This window comes from Marmota flaviventris, chromosome 1, assembly GCF_047511675.1.
Source record: "Marmota flaviventris isolate mMarFla1 chromosome 1, mMarFla1.hap1, whole genome shotgun sequence".
Classification (NCBI taxonomy): Eukaryota; Metazoa; Chordata; class Mammalia; order Rodentia; family Sciuridae; genus Marmota; species Marmota flaviventris.
Window position 1 is genome coordinate 208,116,311 of NC_092498.1, and position 19,429 is coordinate 208,135,739.

The 19,429-nt window shown below is 40.4% G+C and overlaps 1 protein-coding gene and 2 pseudogenes across 1 annotated transcript; 2 read left to right on the forward strand and 1 right to left on the reverse strand.

Moving 5' to 3' along the window:
- Nucleotides 1-2,278: 2,278 nt before the first annotated feature.
- On the forward strand, nt 2,279-6,491 carry LOC139707199 (suppressor of cytokine signaling 6-like; annotated as a pseudogene).
- Nucleotides 6,492-10,766: 4,275 nt separating this feature from the next.
- LOC114084237 (olfactory receptor 7C2-like) lies at nt 10,767-11,729 on the reverse strand. Its single transcript, XM_027925381.2, has one exon. It carries the CDS (start codon nt 11,727-11,729, stop codon nt 10,767-10,769), a length of 963 nt encoding a protein of 320 aa, XP_027781182.2.
- Nucleotides 11,730-14,966: 3,237 nt separating this feature from the next.
- Nucleotides 14,967-19,378, forward strand: LOC139707208 (suppressor of cytokine signaling 6-like; annotated as a pseudogene).
- The last annotated feature ends 51 nt before the right edge of the window (nt 19,379-19,429 follow it).

The window sequence follows — 19,429 nt, forward strand, 5'->3', positions numbered from 1 at the left end:
GTCCAATAGAGAAAGTCGCCTAGCATTATTTCTATCAGAATTCTATTTCTAGTTTCAGTTTATTCTTGTAGGTTTTTAGAATCAGGACTATTGCAAGTAAAATACTATTGGAATTTTATCAGAGATTCCCTTAAAATTTTAAGATAATTTGGAAAAAAGATGACATCATAACAACATTCAGAGTCTCATATCAGTAGCACGAACTTGCCTCCATGTATTTCAATAATTTTTAGGCATATATTTCTGATTTTTAAAAGAAAATATAGGCCAAGTGTTGGGGATATAGCTCAGTTGGTAGAGTGCTTGCCTCACATGCACAAGGCTCTGTCTTCAACTGCCAGCACCACGATAAAAAAAAAAATGTAATCATGTTCATTTCTTGTTGATAATATTGAGTGTATTTAAACTTTAATGCTGTTAAGAATGATGATCCCCAATATCATATCCACTATTGTGATTATTATCAGAAAGTGTTTTTTTGAGTTGATGAGGTGTCCTATAATTTTTCTGTACTTTCTTTTTATTTTGTGAAAATTATTGTAAAAATGTACTTTGATTAAATAATATCAATTTATAACACCTATCTTTTTAATATTTATTTTTTAGTTGTAGGTGAACACAATATCTTTATTTTATTTTTATGTGGTGCTGAGGTTCAAACCCACTGCCTCATGTGTGTTAGGCGAGCACTCTATCACTGAGCCACAACCCCACCCTGATAACACCTATTTTTTTTATTTGGTTTTATTTTATTGCTTTGAAATCCAAATCCTTATTAAGGTTCTGTGTAAGATATGGAATTCTTTCTTTTGTCACATAATATGGTGCTCAACTCATATTAAGTGGTATGATATTTACTATGTAATTTTAATCCTGTTAGTGTGCATTGCTTATCCCTGCATACTTTTGAGGAACTGTTTAAAATTTTCATAAGAGTGTAATTACTTATTAGCTATCTGAAAAATATAATGTTGACTGCATTCTTCATGTTCCCATATAAATTTCAAGCCTTCAATGTGGAGCAAGAGACCAAAGCAGCTGCGTAATGAAAACACAATGTAATGATAAAGTAAACATCTACATGGGCATGAGTAATATCTAACATTAGAGGAACATTCTTAATTAACTAAAAATTATTTGTACAAGCAAAAAAACCCTTCACTAATCAGAACTTTATATTAAAAACATCTGAAGGAAAAAATGCTCAAGTTTAGAAAACTGCAAAAATATTCTATTTGGTTAGTCAAAGTGAATGTATTTCAATACTAGAGTCTCAGTTATAAATTAAGATTCATGTCTTGCTTGTAAAACGGTAGAAAGAGTCATAGGTTCATCAAAGGAAATGTAAAAAGGGTATTAAATGTTTGAAAAGATTTTCATTCTTACCATTAATTTATAAAAGTGTAATAAAAATAAGATTCCATTTTCATGGAATTAATTGAGAAGGCCTTTTTCAAAAATAGTAACCATGCCAAATTCTGTGATGGGGAAAGGAAATAACATTTCAGGTACTGATATGAGAGCATATTTAGTCCTCTTTTCTGGGCTGGAAAAATTAAATCAGCAAAGAGCCCTTTTATAAATTCTACAAGAGTCACCAGCATATGACCAGGGATCTCCTGGAGTAGTGATGTCATTGTTACTTCTTGGATTTGCTTCTTGGTGTGTCATATAAAAACTGCAAATGAATACATAAGTCATCCATCCTTAAGAAATAGCAACTTTAAAACTTAAAATTGTTGGAAATAAAAATACCACTAGGCAAAACTAAAACAGAAAGGAACATAAAATGAAGGTAAAAGCAGAGCTAGAGAACTAAAAAGGAGAAAGATCCTAGAATAAAAAACAAATTCCAGAACTAATTCTATAGCATCCATAACTAGAAAAAGTCAGACATCAAATGAAATGGATTGAAGGAGACAAGAGGAAGAAGGAGCAGGTGTGATGAGGGGCAGATAAATTACTATGCATGTGTGATTATGTAAAATGACCCAATTATTATGTAAAAATACAATGCACTAATAAACCCTTCAAAAAGACGAAAAGTCAACTGAAATGTCTAGAATTTGGAATGAGGAAAATTAATACAGAGGTAAGGAAATGCTTGATCTTACAAGATAATATTTCTTACACTCTAAGTTGCAGTTTTTAATTCAGAGTAAGTGGGCGGGGCTAGGGAAGAATAGATGTATCTGGGAGTTAGATGGAGGGGAGTGATGGGAGGGGAAGGGATCTGGAGGTAGGAAGGAGAGTAGAATGAGTTGGCCATAATTGTCCTATGAGTATATTTGATTACACCAGCTGTGTGATTCTCTATCTGTACAACCAGGAGAGTCAGCAGTTGTACTCCAATTCTGTATGATGTGTCAAAATGCATTCTACTGTCATGTATAACTAATTTGAAGAAAGAAAAAAATAAATAAAATGAATGAAAAAAAATATGTAGCTGTCTGAGAGTAGAACTTATTTCTGGAAATTGTCCAAAGTTGATGGAGAAAAACACATCAGAAACCAAAAGGAAAGAAGAAAATAAATTACAAAACTTACCACCAAAAACGCTCTGGCAGGAACCTGAGGTGGGAGCAGAAGCAGAATTCTCCTTTAAGTGAAGAAGAAAACTAAGTTTCTCATTACTAATCATTTGTCAGAAGCCTGGAAGTGCAATCCAATGCAATAGAGGGAGAAAAAGTCACCAGAGACCTGAACATGGAAAAGGCAAGGTGTCCACTGGGGAATGATATTGGCCAAATTCTATTGTTATATCGTGTGTATGTATGAATATGAACCAACAAATTCCACCTATGTACAACCAAAATGCATCAGTAAGAAAAAGGGAAGAGGCAAGGTGTGGTTTATGGAGGATGGAGTGGCTGCAGATGACAGATTGGTGGCTTCAGACCTATTGTAACTGGGTGTGGTTTTACTAAGCCTGTTCACACAAACCCAATATGTAAAGAGGCCACTCCAGGTGGCAACGAGGAAAAAGGCACGTTGAGATCTTTGGCAAATATTGCTTCTCCCTCTCTAGTTGTGAATTTCCAATTTCAGCTGTAACAGAGAAGTCTCAGTATTCTCTGTAACTTTTCTACTCATCTAACTTATTTGAAAATCAGGTGATAGAAGGAGGAAAAATTTGCATTTGTACATGCAGCAAATTTATTAGAAAATAGATCTCCAGCATTCCAAATAGTAATGAAATTTACAGCTCCATGAATGGGGATCAGAACCTTACAAACACACAACAAATGAGTTTTATTTTGTATAGTTACTTGAGGACCTGCCTGTGTTCAGCACTTGGTTTATGATCTATGTACCTTGATTCATTATGTCATCATTGCTGTTTTTATATAAGTACAAAAAGTGTTATAATAATGCAATGATAATGATAAATAGGAGTAGACCCTCGCTACCTGTTAGAGAGTATTAACATTTTCTCATGCCTGATTTACTTTAACTTCACCCCAATATGATTCCTATGAAGTGAACACTTTGTGATCCTTATTTTATAAATATGGAAACTGAGACCAAAAAAAATCTTCAGTAATGTGATGCCAGAGATGTATGGCTGGACTTGTGATAACTACACAAGTTCATGAAGGAGGTACTTTGAGGGAATGAAAGAGTAGTTTTATACATAAAAACAAAGAAGCTTCTCTGATGGAGAAGAGAGTCCCCTAAGGTGGCTGCAGAAAAATGGTAAAGATAGCTGTGCAGGAAACGCTTGAGAGAAGGTCAATTCCATCAGGAAGGTGAGAGATGATCAGATCTGGGTTCCAGAAAAGAGAAGGAAGATGAGAAGAGAGGGATTGGAAGAGAAGTCGTGAGAGACAGGAGCTGACTGCACAGATGGGTCTAAGTGAGGGGCCCTCCTCACTGCAGTGTCCCCATTTGGGCCACCAAGGCTCATCCTGTGAGGCTGTGCTGCCTCCTACCTGCTCCCACATCAGCAGCCCTGGGGGTGAGCCTCTGCTCCTCCTTCCCTGGGTGATGAGGGTCAGCTTAGTCCTGATGAAATGCTGGAAGTGGCCTCAGGCATGAGTGCTCTTCAAGGTCCAGTTGAAGCCTCTCATTCCTGGCAGAGCTCAGCTGTGGGTGAGAAGATCAAGGGGCATATATAGTATTTCCAGGGCCTGGGAGGTTGAATTCTCATGAATGCTCATTAAATTAATTGTTGCATTGTTGTCTATTCTCAGAGCAATTGAGTTTCCATTTGTGAAAAAAAAAAAAACAAACAGAAAGGCAATTGTACATGTAGCCAGTTTGCATCATCTTTTTTTTTTCCCCCAAATATGTACACTCCTTCTCCTGGGGCACTTGGCTCAAGGTGTGCTTTCTCCCTGGACTTGATCTCAAGTGATCCTTGCCTTTCCTAATGAGCTTTTCCTCAATAAGTGATTCAGAGTTTCTTTGTCTACACAGACAAGTGCAGACACCGTTTCCAAGCCCATGTGAGTCCTGAGCACCTTCACTGGGGGCTGTGGACATGACCTCCCTCCCCCCACGTGTCCCACTGATGTTGGCCTGGCATTTGTCCTCACTATTGAAGGTGCAGTGTAGACAGAGCATCAGGTGTGTAGTTACAGAGGTGTGTGGTGAGAGGTGGGCTGACCGTACAGGCAGGAGTCTGCACAGGTGTCTAGGCTTTCCAGGTTCAGAGCAAGCTGAATGCATGGCCTGAATATTCCAGTCCAGAGAGGAAGGACCAGCTTCACAATTCACAAAGCACTGATTTTTATGCTCCTAAATCAAGGACAATGAATATGATTCCAGAAAATAACAGTGGGACCCAGAACATTTCTTTTGAGCTTAATGGAGTAGCCAGCAGAATTAGAAGGGAAGACCTCCCAGGTGGTAGGACTCACCTGATCCGTACCATATTCCTGGTCTCACTCCCCATGCTTCCCCCTCAGGAATGACGCCCTTCTGTGCTCACAATTGGCACAAAGTCATCAGGCCTATGGAAGTGTATTATAGGAAGGGCTCTGTGAAGTAAAATTTTGGATCCCTTGGAAATGAAAAGGGAGGATACGCAGAATGCAATGTGTCCTCGGATCCTTGGATGTAGAAGAGAGGCAGAAAAGTCAGTGCCTGAGTGATGCGATGTGTGGGGTTTCACTCAGCCATTGCTGCATTTGAATGGGGATGCAGAGCCCAGGCACCCAGGCATGTGGGCAGCCTCTAGATGTTGGAAAATATAAGGAAAGGGATTTGTCCTCCTCAGATCCTCTGAAGGCTCACAGACCTGCAGTCACATTCATTTTTTCCCATAAGTCCAGTTTGCCCTCTGACCTCCTGGACTGTAGGGTCATCCATTCAGTTTAAACTCTGAAGTTTGCTGGAATTGGCTCCATCTGCAATAGGAAGGGAGGACACACACAGTAACCCTGACCTTGATGTTTCAGGCTGGGTCTGTCCCCACCCCAAACCAACTCTGCTCTTAAGAAGCTGAGCATACATATTGAAAAGGCAACTTAGCCATTTTTCCCCCTCAAAGAATAACAGAACAAGATTATTTTTAAAAAGAGGAGTAAATAAAGAACTTTTGTTCTTTCAAAGTATGGATGAAGCCTATACTCACCCAGGCAGTGTGGACTTGGTTCAAATCTAAAATGGTACATCAATGCAGCAGAACAATAAAACACAAATCCAATAAAATTAGAAGTTCCCTAAGTGGCATCAAAATCAATGTAGAATCAGGAAGAACAGGGCCTAGTTCTTGTTTCAGACATCTTTATGGACAAGCCAGTGAATGGCTTGTTGATTGACACCACAGGAATCATGTTACAGAGACCAAAGTGTCATGATAGGTCCTTCCACTGTCACCATTGCTACCTCCAATGCAGAGTAGTCAAATCCAAAGGACTTCAGTGGTTTCACTGGCACAGATACCCATGTGGCTAAATGTATGTGCTGTTCTTTGAGTTTTGATCCTAACTCTGCCCCTGGGGTTGCAAGAGTTTGACTGTGCAAAGCAGTGGTCCCCTGGTTGTGACAAGTCTTACAAAGGAGCTGAAGGAACTTGCAAAACAAGCCTGGTACTGGGGCCAATCATATGCTGGGAAGCAGAGGGGAAGCTAGCCAATGTGCCAGATGGTTCCTTTCTTGTTCGGGATAGTTCCATTGACCGTTATCTTCTAAGCATGAGCTTTCTTTCCCATGGAAAAACACTACCCTCTAGAATGGAGAACTCCAAAGGTAGGTTTAGCTTCTATGAACAACCAGATGTGGAAGGACACACATCCGTAGTTGATCTAATGCAGCATCCAGTCAGGGACTCTGAAAATGGAGCTTTTTGTTATTGAACACCTCAGTGCCTGGATCTGCAACGTATCCCTTCAGACTGACCAATCAATCCAGTGTCGAGGTTCAGGCAGGTCCTTCTCTGCAATACCTGTGTCTCTCATTATACCTCTGTCTACAAGGATAGACCTAATTCAGAAATGACTTTGACAAACAAAATGAAGAACTATTTCTAAGAGAAGCACTACTGAAAGATTGAGATCCCTGCATCTTGCACTTTGGGATTTGATGGATGAGAGGGACGGCAGTCATTAATTCCACACTTATTTCTGGCCTACTACGAGTCTCCAGGCTGCCTTCCCAACTGGGAATAAATCCATTTCAAGGCCCATCAAACTGACTCCTCCCTTACTACTATGGGGAATTCCAAGACTGATCAAGCAGCTTGATCAGCCGCACGACAGAGCTTTACCTCCTCTTCGTTAGTCTTTGTTACCCCCGGGGATTGGCCCAAAGATCCCCAACAACTCTTCCGGTTTCTTCACTCTATTCCATTCTAGTCCACAGAGTCTCACTACTTTCCATCACTCCTTTTTCACCCTTTCCCCATACGATAAGACCCTCCTACAACAGATCACTTCTGCTTGTCAGATCTGCCAGAGAACCAATACTAATACTCCATTAAAACCTAAACTTTTCCCTTCTCATCAAGCCCAGGGTCATTCCCCAGCTGCAGACTGGCAGATTGATTTTACCAACACGCCCCGAGTAAAAAACAAGTCTTTCCCACTTCTAACAAGCAGGCCTCTATGGTAGTTGACTCACATAATCCCCCGTTTCAGGATGCCCACTTCTATCCAATCAGACAATGGCCCAGAATTCACCTCTCAGATAACTCAGGGACTGGCTCACACACTATCACTCCCTTGGCATTTCCATTGCCCTTACCACCCCCAGGCTTCTGGAAAGGTTGAAAGGACCAATTTGTCCCTTAAAGAGACCCTTACCAAGCTCTCCATGGAATTAAGCCTGGACTGGGTAAAGGTGCTCTCCTTGGCTTTTTTGTGCATTAGGGCCTTACCAAAGAAGCCTTCTAATCTCTCACCTTTCAAAGTCATGTATGGCCGTCCCCTTGTTCCTCCCGGACTGCCTACAGAACCCCTACCCATCTCCTAAACCTATGCCCTGCCCCTCCTCTTCCGTCTATGCTCTGAACTCTGGCGCTATCAAGACTGGCTCCTTCCTGACCCCAGTCTCTTTCAAAACCCTACCTCCTTAACACCTGGTCATCTTGTTTACTATTGCCAGGGGAAAAGCCCCCCTCTAAAACCAAAATGTGAGGGTCCTGCACTCCCTTGGTGGCCAAACTCAAGCTGTCTAATAACCAACTTACCCTGTGGATTCATATTTCCAGACTTAAGCCTGGCACTCCTACACCTTCATCAGAAGAGCCAACTATTGTCACCTGTCATTAAGTACTCTTGTCAATGCTCCCCCTCATTTCTGGCCCCTCTTGGGTCCTCTCTTCGCCCTATGTCTGAAGATTCAAGGCAAGTGACCCTAAGGGCCGCCTCCAGCCAGACCCCCCCGCTACTTGCTTGAATCTGGCCAGTAGTGGAATTGTTGTGTGTTGTCCTTCTGACAAACCACTTAGGTGTCCAGAGCACGGTGACCCCTGAATAAGTGTGATCATAAGAGAGCACTTCACCAGTTGCCCTCTGGGCCTAAGGAGGAACATGTGTGTTTTGTTTACCCTCCCAGTTTCGTAAGAATTTCATGTATCAGTATTTAAAGTTGAGGTGTTTTACATAAAATATGGAGAGAGCTGACTGCTCTCAAAGGGAAATATGGTAACAATGGGCCACCGTCCTTCCTTGGCCTCCTTTGAGAAAGGCAAAGAGAGAAGCAAGCTGGTACACCCAGTTAGGAGAAACTTTGAAGAACAGCCTTAATAGAGAGGGGAGGGAACTAGATTGGACTAGGAATGAAGAGTGGAATTGAGGGTGTTAGGTGCAGGACAGGCTGGTCTGCAGGTCCCAAACAAAGTTAGCTGCAGGATGACCTGGCTTCTCAAACCCTCTCTCTGGTTCTTTATCACTGTTTGCTTCAAGCCCAAACGCCCAAGCCCCCACTCAAGGCTGAACACTTAACCCCCCTTGTGCCAACAAGGCAGCTTGCAGACCTAGAGACCCCATTAGATTTGGGCTATAAAAACTCCCTGTGCCTGTTCCTTCCCTTTATCATAAAGTTCATTCAGACTCAGGTGGGTCAAAAATTTCTAATGAAGCTTTTAACCAGCTTCTCCTCAGGAATTACCAACTCCTGGCTACTGATGATACCTCCAGTTGAGACCTATGCCGAATGGACTGACATCATCATGGATCTGTGGTGGCAAGGAACCTTCGTTGATCTGGTTCCTGAAGTTATACTGGTCTTCTCTGCCCTCCTGTGGGGGCTCCTTACTTCCCTCCTCTCTTTCTCCCACACTGACCCATCTCAGCAGGAAGCAGCCAGGATGAGTCTATGCCCACTCTCATTTAATAACAAAGAGGGGGAATGTTGGGAGTCACCCAGCTCCAAAGACTAACTTCCCCATCTCCTAAGAAGAGCCTTCAAATGGTGAGCCCTGCTGGCTCACATGATCCTGCCATCCAATGGTGAATCTTGCTGGCTCACATGATCCCTACCCACCAATCAGACTAGCCCTGCTGGCTCACATGATCCTTACCCACCAATCAGACTAGTCCTTCTGGCTCACATGATCCTTACCTACCAATCCGACTAGCCCTGCTGGCTCACATGATCCTTACCCACCAATCAGACTAGCCCTGCTGTCTCACATGATCCTTACTCACCAATCAAAAAGCACCTCATGCCAACTGTCAAACCCTTCAACCATTAAACTGCCATAACTCTCAAACCGCCCCTGGCTCTATAAATATACAGAGCTGTTCCTCAATAAATGGGCATTTTCTCCTATGGTAAGCCTTGATCCTTCTTTCATGATTAAGAGAGACTGAAACACAATTTATAACTTTGATTGCCATCAGAATCTTTTGCCGCCATAATTATTCTAGATTTTTTTAATGTAAAAGAGTCATCTTTTACATTGTTTAAGGGGAAATGCCTGCAAGGTGTCTTGGGTTTATTTTAGTTCTTTAAAAAGGGATGTGTTGAGGTTCTAGAAGTAGAAATTATCATTCATATGTGTGCAGAAAAATCACAGTATGACATTCTTCTTAATGGACCCACCCTCAGTCCTTTGCTGCATTCCACCATGGTTTTTAATAATTAAAAGCAAATTTCATGTGTTTTCACCATAAGTAAATTGAATGAAACTTACAGAATGAAAATTTCTTTGTCTTTTAAAATGATCCATTTTCAAAAGTCAGTGTTGAATTGTCCTGTAGTAAATAATTTACATATACATTGAAAATGACTTTTTAATACCACACTTAAAAATTTATTTAGAATTATGAATTGACGTCATCTAAGTTGATGGGATGCAAACTGACATGCATGTTTTACAATACTCTTGTCTAAATTATTTTTGAGGTTGTGTTAATATTTTTGGTTATGAAAAGTTGTGTTTTTATGTTGTCTTCATTTTCATCTTGTGGTTTGTTTACTTTAATAAATGGCCTTATATTAAAAATTATAAAGAAATATAAACAGCATTTTAGCAATCGTGGCCTTTTCTGTTATTAAACCCGGGTACAAGTTGGCATAGCATAAAGACTTAGAGACTGGAATGATGACTACAGAAATGAGATCAGTTCCTGCAAGAGCATTGATAACAATTCCTGCAATGTTCCTTTAGTAAATGTTTTATCTGTGATTTCTTTAGTTCAGTCAATATTTTCTTGGATGAACTTGATAGTACAACTAATTTTCATATATGGACTGTTTTTTCTTACAATGTTAATGTTTATATAGAAGTTTGAGGTTGATTTGAGGAGAAAGGAAAAATTGTTTTAAAGTTGGATTTATATTTTTCTTTTATGTAGTCAATAAAATGTGCTAGATTTGACTACTCCTTCCCTTACCCCCAATAAAATCAACACTTAGTGACTTGAGTTGAAATAAAAATAAAGATCTACCACACAGTAGAGGATAATAGTTCATACAACTGATTATATAATTTTAGATAAGTAGAGGAGACAATCATGAAATATCCCAGTAAAATGAAATCGTAAAGGTTTCAGGAGATGATTACCTTGGTTTGGTCATTCAACATTGTATACCTGCTGAGATATCATAATATGCCAGTATAATGTATCAGTCAGAACACAAATGCCCACACCACATTGTACATAATTGCAAAAGAAAAAACTCATCTGTATTCATACAAAATGACAACTATTGTTTAGATAGCACACAGATGAATCAATATGTTGCATTATGAACAGTTCTGAGGCTGGAATGAGCCCAATGAGTGAAAATGAGATGTACTAAAATATATAAAGCAGAGGTAACCACAGGTGGATGGAAGGGGTGAGGTTCTCTAGTATGGTGCACACTGTGACTCAGGAGAGACGGGCATCAAACCTTTCACTGAGAAGCACCATCTTGGTGAGGACTTTTCCCAGGGCCACCTTGATGTCCCTGTTCCTCAGACTGTAGATGAAAGGGTTCATCATGGGGGTGACCATGGTGTACATCACTGAGGCCATCAAATTCATCGTAGAAGACTGTGTGGCTACAGAACTGAGGTAGACCCCAAGGCTACTGCCATAGAACAAGGAGACCACCAGCAGGTGAGACCCACAGGTGGAGAAGGCTTTGTACTTGCCTCTGTCTGATGAGATCCTCAGGATGGAGGAGAAAATCTGAGAGTAGGAGAAGAAGATGATGGTGAGAGGGAAGAAACCCAGGACGATGGCCACAGTGTACACCACTATGTTGTTGATGAGTGTGTTAGAGCAGGCGAGCTTTAGGATTTCAGGAAGATCACAGAAATAGTGAGGGATTTCTATGTTGGTACAAAAGGACAGCCTCAAAATTGTCAAGGTATCTGGGAGGGAGCCTAGGACACTGACCAACCAGGACTCCAGAGCCATGAGCAAACAGAGCCATGGGCTCATGATGGCCACATAGTGCAGGGGGTGACAGATGGCCACAAAACGGTCATAGGCCATCACTGTCAGGAGCAAATTGTCCTGGCATCCAAACAAAAGAAAAAAATATACCTGTGAGACGCAGCCTGCAAAGGTGATCCCTTTGCTGTGAGTGTGAATGTTCCTGAGGGCCTTGGGGATGGTGGTGGAGGTGAAGCCAATGTCAGCCAGGGACAGGTTGGAGAGGAAGAAGTACATGGGTGTGTGCAGGTGGGAGTCTGAGATGACAGCCAGGATGATGAGCAGGTTTCCTGTGACTGTGACGAGGTATCCGGACAGAAACAGGCCAAGGAGGAGGGACTGCAGGTCCGGGTCATCTGTGAATCCCAGGAGGACGAAGTTTCCAGTTCCTGTTTGGTTTCCTCTTTCCATGGTGCTGGTGTGTTTGCTCTGAGGAGGGAGAGAAGGAACTCCAAATTCACTCCAGCTAGGGAGGCTGAGGCAGGAAGACTGCAGGTTGAAAGCCAGGCTCAGTATCTTAGTGAGATCCTATCTTAAAATAAAAAATAAAAAGAGGGCCTGGGCATGTAGCTCAGTGCTTAAGTGCCCCTGGATTCCATCCCTGGTACCCTCCCCCCCCCTCTCTCTCCTCCAAATAAGAATTTCAAATAGAGATTCCCCAGGATGTCCCAATGTCTTTTATTGAAATTCTGTGAAATCAATAATTTATTTATTTTATCTTATCATGTGGCCTCTTGGCTGGCAAGTTTCAGATACCATTTGTACACACCCAAGAAACAAATCAAGACATGGTTCTATGTCAGTGCTTCTCAAATGGTGTTCCCAGGAGTACCACCTGGGCAACACCTGGAATCTTGCTGAAATGTGCATTCTCATGCACACCTCACCTGACCACCTGAACCTCCTGCTGTAGGTGTGAAGCTGCCCTCTGTGTCTTGAGAAGCCCTGTCAGGATTCGGAGGCTCACTCCTGCTTAGGAACCAGGGCTCTGGACCTTGTCTGCATCCCCACCCAATCCTCGTTCCCCAGGTGCTCTGCTGCATTCTGCCTCATGCTCATGGGAATGAGCATCTCCTAGTTCCAGGCAGATTGCTCTGCCATGTAAAAGCTCTCTCGGTTACTATGCTTCTTTTCTGTGATTTCCTCATGTCCTATCCTGTGGACGTGTGGTCTTTTTGCTAGAAATATCAACATCTTCTGTTATTATTATTGTTATTCTTAATTCTATTTCGTTTTAATTTCCACTTTAACCATATAGATTGAAGAATCATGGAATTTCTAGGTATAGAAATCCTAGAGTTTCTAAATGTAGGCATGAGTCTTATGCACAGTTTTAAAAACATCACATGAAAATATTCCATTATGGGAAAATGGATCTTCAAATCTTGCCCATTCTGGACATATGGTTTTCTTTATGACGTGAGATTGTTAATGTTAATTTTAAGTTTATACTTTCTTCTCTTACGGTAATCTGCAAATGATTTCTGTTATTTTTTAAAAATTCATGTATTTCCTCTGTCACATGCATATAAATGATTGACTTAAACTGACCATTCATCAGGCTGCCGGTTTCATATTGTAAAAAAATTTCCATCTGCATGATGTACTTAAAAGTCCAATAGAGAAAGTCACCTAGCATTATTTCTGTCAGAATTCTATTTCTAGTTTCAGTTTTTTCTTGTAGATTGTTAGAATCAGCATTATTGGAAGTAAAATACTGTTAGAATTTTATCAGAGATTCCTTAAAATTTTAAAATAATTTGGAAAAAAATGACATCATAGCAACATTCAGATTCTCACATCAGTAACAAGAACTTGCCTCCATGTATTTCAAACATTTCTTAGGCAAATATTTCTGTTTTTTAAAAGGAAATGTAGATCAGGGGCTGGGGATATTCCTCCTCGCATACAAAAGGCTCTGGGTTCAATTGTCAGCACCAGCAAAAAAAAATGTAGATCATATTCATTTCTTGTTGATAATATTGAGTGTATTTAAGCTTTAATGCTGTTAAGAATGATGATCCCCATATCCATTATTGTGATTATTATCAGAAAGTGTTTTTTTTGAATTGATGAAGTGTCATGTAATTTTTCTGTACTTTCTTTTTATTTTGTCAAAATTTTTGTAAAAATGTACTTTGACTAAATAATATCAATTTATAACACCTATCTTTTTTAATATTTATTTTTTTAATTGTAGGTGAACACAATATCTTTATTTCTTTTTTATATGGTGCTGATGTTCAAGTGCCTCATGTGTGTTAGGCGAGCACTGTATCACTGAGCCACAACCCCACCCCAATAAAAACTATCCTTTTTATTTGGTTTCATTTTATTGCTTTGAAATTCCAGATCCTTGTTAAGATTTTGTGTAAGATATGGAATTTTTTGGTTTTGTCACATAATATGATGCTCAACTAATATTAAATGGTATGATATTAACTATGTAATTTTATCCTGTTAGTGTGCATTGCTTATCCCTGCATACTTTTGAGGAACTGTTTAAATTTTCATATGAGTGTAATTACTTATTAGCCATTTGAGAAATATAATGTTGACTGCAGTCTCCATGTTCCCAAATGAATTTCAAGCCTTCAATGTGGAGTAAGAGACCAAAGCAGCTACGTAAAGAAACACAACATAGTAATAAACATCTACATGGGCATGAGTAATATCTAACATTAGAGGAACATTCTTAATTAAGAATTATTTGTACAAGCAAAAAAAAACTTCACTAATCAGAACTTTATATTGAAAACATCTGAAGGAAAAAATGCTCAAGTTTAAAAAACTGCAAAAATATTCTATTTGGTTAGTCAAAGTTAATGTATTTTAATACTAGAGTCTCAGTTATAAATTAAGATTCATGTCTGCTTGTCAAAAGGTAGAAAGAGTCATAGATTCATCAAAGGAAATGTAAAAAGGGTATTAAATGTTTGAAAAGATTTTCATTCTTACCATTAATTTATAAAAGTGTAATAAAAATAAGATTCCATTTTCGTGGAATGAATTGAGAAGGTCTTTTTCAAAAATAGTAACCATGCCAAATTCTGTGATGGGGAAAGGAAATAACATTTCAGGTGCTGATATGAGAGCATATTTGGTCCTCTTTTCTGGGCTGGAAAAATTAACTCAGCAAAGAGCCCTTTTATAAATTCTACAAGAGTCACCAGCATATGACCAGGGATCTCCTGGAGTAGTGATGTCATTGTTACTTCTTGGATTTGCTTCTTAGTATATCATATAAAAACTGCAAATGAATACATATGTCATCCATCCTTAAGAAATAGCAACTTTAAAACTTAAAATTATTGGAAATAAAAATACCACTAGGCAAAACTAAAGCAGCAAGGAGCATAAAATGAAGGCAAAAGCAGAGCTAGAGAACTAAAAGGGAGAAAGATCCTAGAATAAAAAACAAATTCCAGAACTAATTCTATAGCATCCACAACTAGAAAAAGTCAGACATCAAATGAAATGGATTAAAGGAGACAAGAGGAGGAAGGAGCAGGTGTGCTATGGAGCAGTAAATTCCATGCATGTGTGATTTGTAAAATGACTTCAATATTATGTAAAACTACAATGTTCTAATAAACCCTTCAAAAGACTAAAAGTCAATTGAAATGTCTAGAATTTGGAATGAGGAAAATGAACACAGAGGTAAGGAAATGCTTGATCTTACAAGATAATATTTCTTACAACTCTAAGTTGCAGTTTTTAATTCACAGTAAGTGCGTGGGGCTAGGGAAGAATCCATGTATGGAGATTAGATGGCGGGGAGTGATGACAGAGGAAGGGATCTGGAGGTAGGAAGGAGAGTAGAATGAGTTGGCCATAATTGTCCTATGAGTATATTTGATTACACCAGCTGTGTGATTCTCTATCTGTATAACCAGGAGAGTCAGCAGTTGTACTCCATTCCTGTATGATGTATCAAAATGCATTCTACTGTCATGTATAACTAATTTGAAGAAAGAAAAAATAAATAAAATGAATGAAAAAATATGTAGCTATCTGAGAATAGAACTTATTTCTGGGAATTGTCCAAAGTTGATGGAGAAAAGTACATCAGAAACCAAAAGGAAAAAAGACAATAAATTACAAAACTTACCTCCAAAAACGCTCTGGCAGGGACTTGAGGTGGGAGCAGAAACAGAATTCTCTTTTATGTGAAGAAGAAAACTAAGTTTCTCATCACTAATCATTTGTCAGCAGCCTGGAAGTGCAAACCAAGCAATAGAGGGAGAAAAAGTCACCAGAGACCTGAACATAGAAAAGGCAAGGTGTCCACTGGGGAATGATATTGGCCAAATTCTATTGCTATATCGTGTGCATGTATGAATATGAACCAACAAATCCCACCTATGTACAACCAAAATGCATCAGTAAGAAACAGGGAAGAGGCAAGGTGTGGTTTATGGAGGATGGAGTGGCTGCAGATGACAGATTGGTGGGTTCAGACCTATTGTACCTGGGTGTGATTTTACTCAGCCTGTTCACACAAACCCGATATGTAAAGAGGCCACTCCAGGTGGCAACAGGGAAAATGGCACATTGAGATCTTTGGCAAACATTGCTTCTCCGTCTCTAGTTGTGAATTTCCAATTTCAGCTGTAACAGAGAAGTCTCAGTATTCTCTGTAACTTTTCTACTCATCTAACTTATTTGAAAATCAGGTGATAGAAGGAGGAAAAATTTGCATTTCTACATGCAGCAAATTCATTAGAAAATAGATCTCCAACATTCAAAATATTAATGAAATTTACAACTCCTAGAATGGGGATCAGAATCTTACAAACACACAAGATGAGAGTTTTATTTTGTATAGTTACTTAAGGACCTGCCTGTGTTCAGCACCTGTGTTATGTTTTATGTACCTTGATTCATTATGTCATCATTGCTGTTTTTATATAAGTACAAAAAGTGTTATAATAATGCAATGATAATGATAAATAGGAGTAGACCCTCGCTACCTGTTAGAGAGTATTAACATTTTCTCATGCCTGATTTACTTTAACTTCACCCCAATATGATTCTTATGAAGTGAACACTTTGTGATCCTTATTTTATAAATATGGAAACTGAGACCAAAAAAAAAAAGTCTTCAGTAATGTGATGCCAGAGATGTATGGCTGGACTTGTGATAACTACACAAGTTCAAGAAGAAGGTACTTTGAGGGAATGAAATAGTAGTTTTATACATTAAAAACAGAGAAGCTTCTCTGATGGAGAAGAGAGTCCCCTAAGGTGGCTGCAGAAAAATGGTAAAAATATCTGTGCAGGAAACACTTGGGAGAAGGTCAATTCCATCAGGAAGGTGAGAGATGATCAGATCTCGTTTCCAGAAAAGAGAAGGAAGATGAGAAGAGGGGGATTGGAAGAGAAATCGTGAGAGACAGGAGCTGACTGCACAGATGGGTCTAAGTGAGGGCCCTCCTCACTGCAGTGTCCCCATTTGGGCCACCAAGGCTCATCCTGTGAGGCTGTGCTGCCTCCTACCTGCTCCCACATCAGCAGTCCTGGGGGTGAGCCTCTGCTCTTCCTTCCCTGGGTGATGAGGGTCAGCTTAGTCCTGATGAAGGCCAGGAGGTGGCCTCAGGCAGGAGGTGGCCTCAGGCATGAGTGCTCCTCAAGGTCCAGTTGAAGCCTCTCATTCCTGGCAGAGCTCAGCTGTGGGTGAGAGGATCAAGGGGCATATTTACTATTTCCATGGCCTGGGAGGTTGAATTCTCATTAAATTAATTGTTGCATTGTTGTCTATTCTCAGAGCAATTGAGTTTCCATTTGTGAGAAAATAACAAACAGAAAGGCAATTGTGCTTGTAGCCAGTTTGCATCATCTTTTTTTTTCTTTTTCCAAATATGTACACTCCTTCCCCTGGGGCACTGGCTCATGGTGTGCTTTCTCCCTGGACTTGATCTCAACTGATCCTTGGCTTTGCCCATGAGCTTTTCCTCAGTAAGTGATACAGAGTCTCTCTGTCTACACAGACAAGTGCAGACACCGTTTCCAAGCCCATGTGAGTCCTGAGCCCATGTGAGTCCTGAGCATCTTCACTGGGGGCTGTGGACAGGACCACCCTCCCCCCACATGTGTTCCACTGATGTCCTGGCATTTATCCTCACTATTGAAGGTGCAGTGTAGACAGAGCATCAGGTGTGTAGTTACAGAGGGTGTGGTGAGAGGTGGGCTGACTGTACAGGCAGGAGTCTGCACAGGTTCTAGGCTTTCCAGGTTCAGAGCAAGCTGAATACAAGGCCTGAATATTCCAGTCCAGAGAGAAAGGACCAGCTTCACAATTCACAAAGCACTGATTTTTATGCTCCTAAATCAAGATAATATGATTTCAGAAAATAGCAGTCGGACCCAGAACATTTCTTTTGGTCTTGATGGAGTAGCCAACAGGGTTGGAAGAGAAGACCTCCCAGGTGTCAGGACTCACCTGATCCATGCCATATTCCTGGATTCACTCCCCATCCTTCCCCCTCAGGAATGACACCCTTCTGTGCTCACAAATGGCACAAGGTCATCAGGCCTATAAAAGTGTATTATAGGAAAGAGCTCATGAAATAAAATTTTGGGTCCCTTGGAAATAAAAAGGGAAGATACTCAGAGTGCAACATGTCCTCGGATCCTTGGATGTAGAAGAGAGGCAGAAAAGTCAGTGCCTGAGTGATGCGGTGCGTGGGGTTTCACTCAGCCATTGCTGAATTCGAATGGGGATGCAGAGCCCAGGTGCCCAGGCATGTGGGCAGCCTCTAGAAGTTGGAAAATATAAGGAAAGGGATTCGTCCTCCGATCCTCTGAAGGCTAACAGAACTGCAGAAACCTTCATTTTATCCCATAAGTCCAGTTTGCACTCTGACCTCCTGGACTGTAGGGTCATCCATTGGTGTTCAGTTTAATCTCTGAAGTTTGCTGGAATTGGTTCCATCCGCAATAGGAGGGGAGGACACATCGTTACCGTGAGCTTGATGTTTCAGGCTGGGTCTGTCCCCACTACAAGCCAACTCTTTTCTTAAGAAGCTGAGCATACATATTGAAAAGGCAACTTGGCCATGTTTTTCCCTCACAAAGAATAACTGGGAAAGATAATTTTAAAAAAGAGGAGTACATAGAGAACACTTGTCCTTCTCTTTATGAAAATCTGAATGAAAGCTCTACTCGCCCAGGCGGTGTGGACTTGGTTTAAATCTGAATAGAAACATCAATGCAGCAGAACAATAAAATACAAACTTAATAAAATGAGAAGTTACATAAGTGACATCAAAATCAATGTAGAATCAGGTAGACCAGGGCCTAATGGCTGATCTAGAGATCTTTATGGACAGTCAGTGAATGGCTTGTTGGTTGGCACTACAGCAGTTATGTTACAGAGACCTAGAGTGTCATGAGGAGTTATTGCTAGTCTAAAGCACACTAGTTAAGTCCAAAGGACTTCACTGGGCTCACTGGCAAGATGCCCATGTGGCTGAATGTATGTGCTGTTCTTTGAGTTTTGATCCTAACACTGCCCCTGGGGTTGCAAGAGTTTATGTCTATGCCAAGCAGTGGTCCCCTGGTTGTGGCAATCCTTACAGAGGAGCTGAAGAAATTTGCAAAATAAGCCTGGTACTGGGGCCAATCACACACTGGGAAGCAGAGGGGAAGCTAGCCAATGTTCCAGATGGTTTGTTTCTTGTTCAGGATAGTTCTATTGACCGTTTTCTTATAAGCATGAGCTTTATTTCCAGTGGAAAAACACTATCCACTAGAATGGAGCACTCCAATGGTAGGTTTATGAACAATCAGATGTGGAAGGACATGAGTCCATAATTGATCTAATGCAGCATCCAGTCAGGGACTCTGAAAATGGACCTTTTTGTTATTGAACAACTCAGTGCCTGGATCTGCAACCTATTCCATCAGACTGACCAATCAATCCAGTGTTGAGATTCATGCAGGTCCTTCTCTGCAGTACCTGTGCCTCTCATTATACCTCTGTCTACAAGGATAGACCTAATTCAGAAACGACTTTGACAAACAAAATGAAGAACTATTTCTAGGAGAAGCACTACTGAAAGTTTGAGATCCTGATTTTGCACTTTGTGAATAAGAAAAAGAGACTGAAA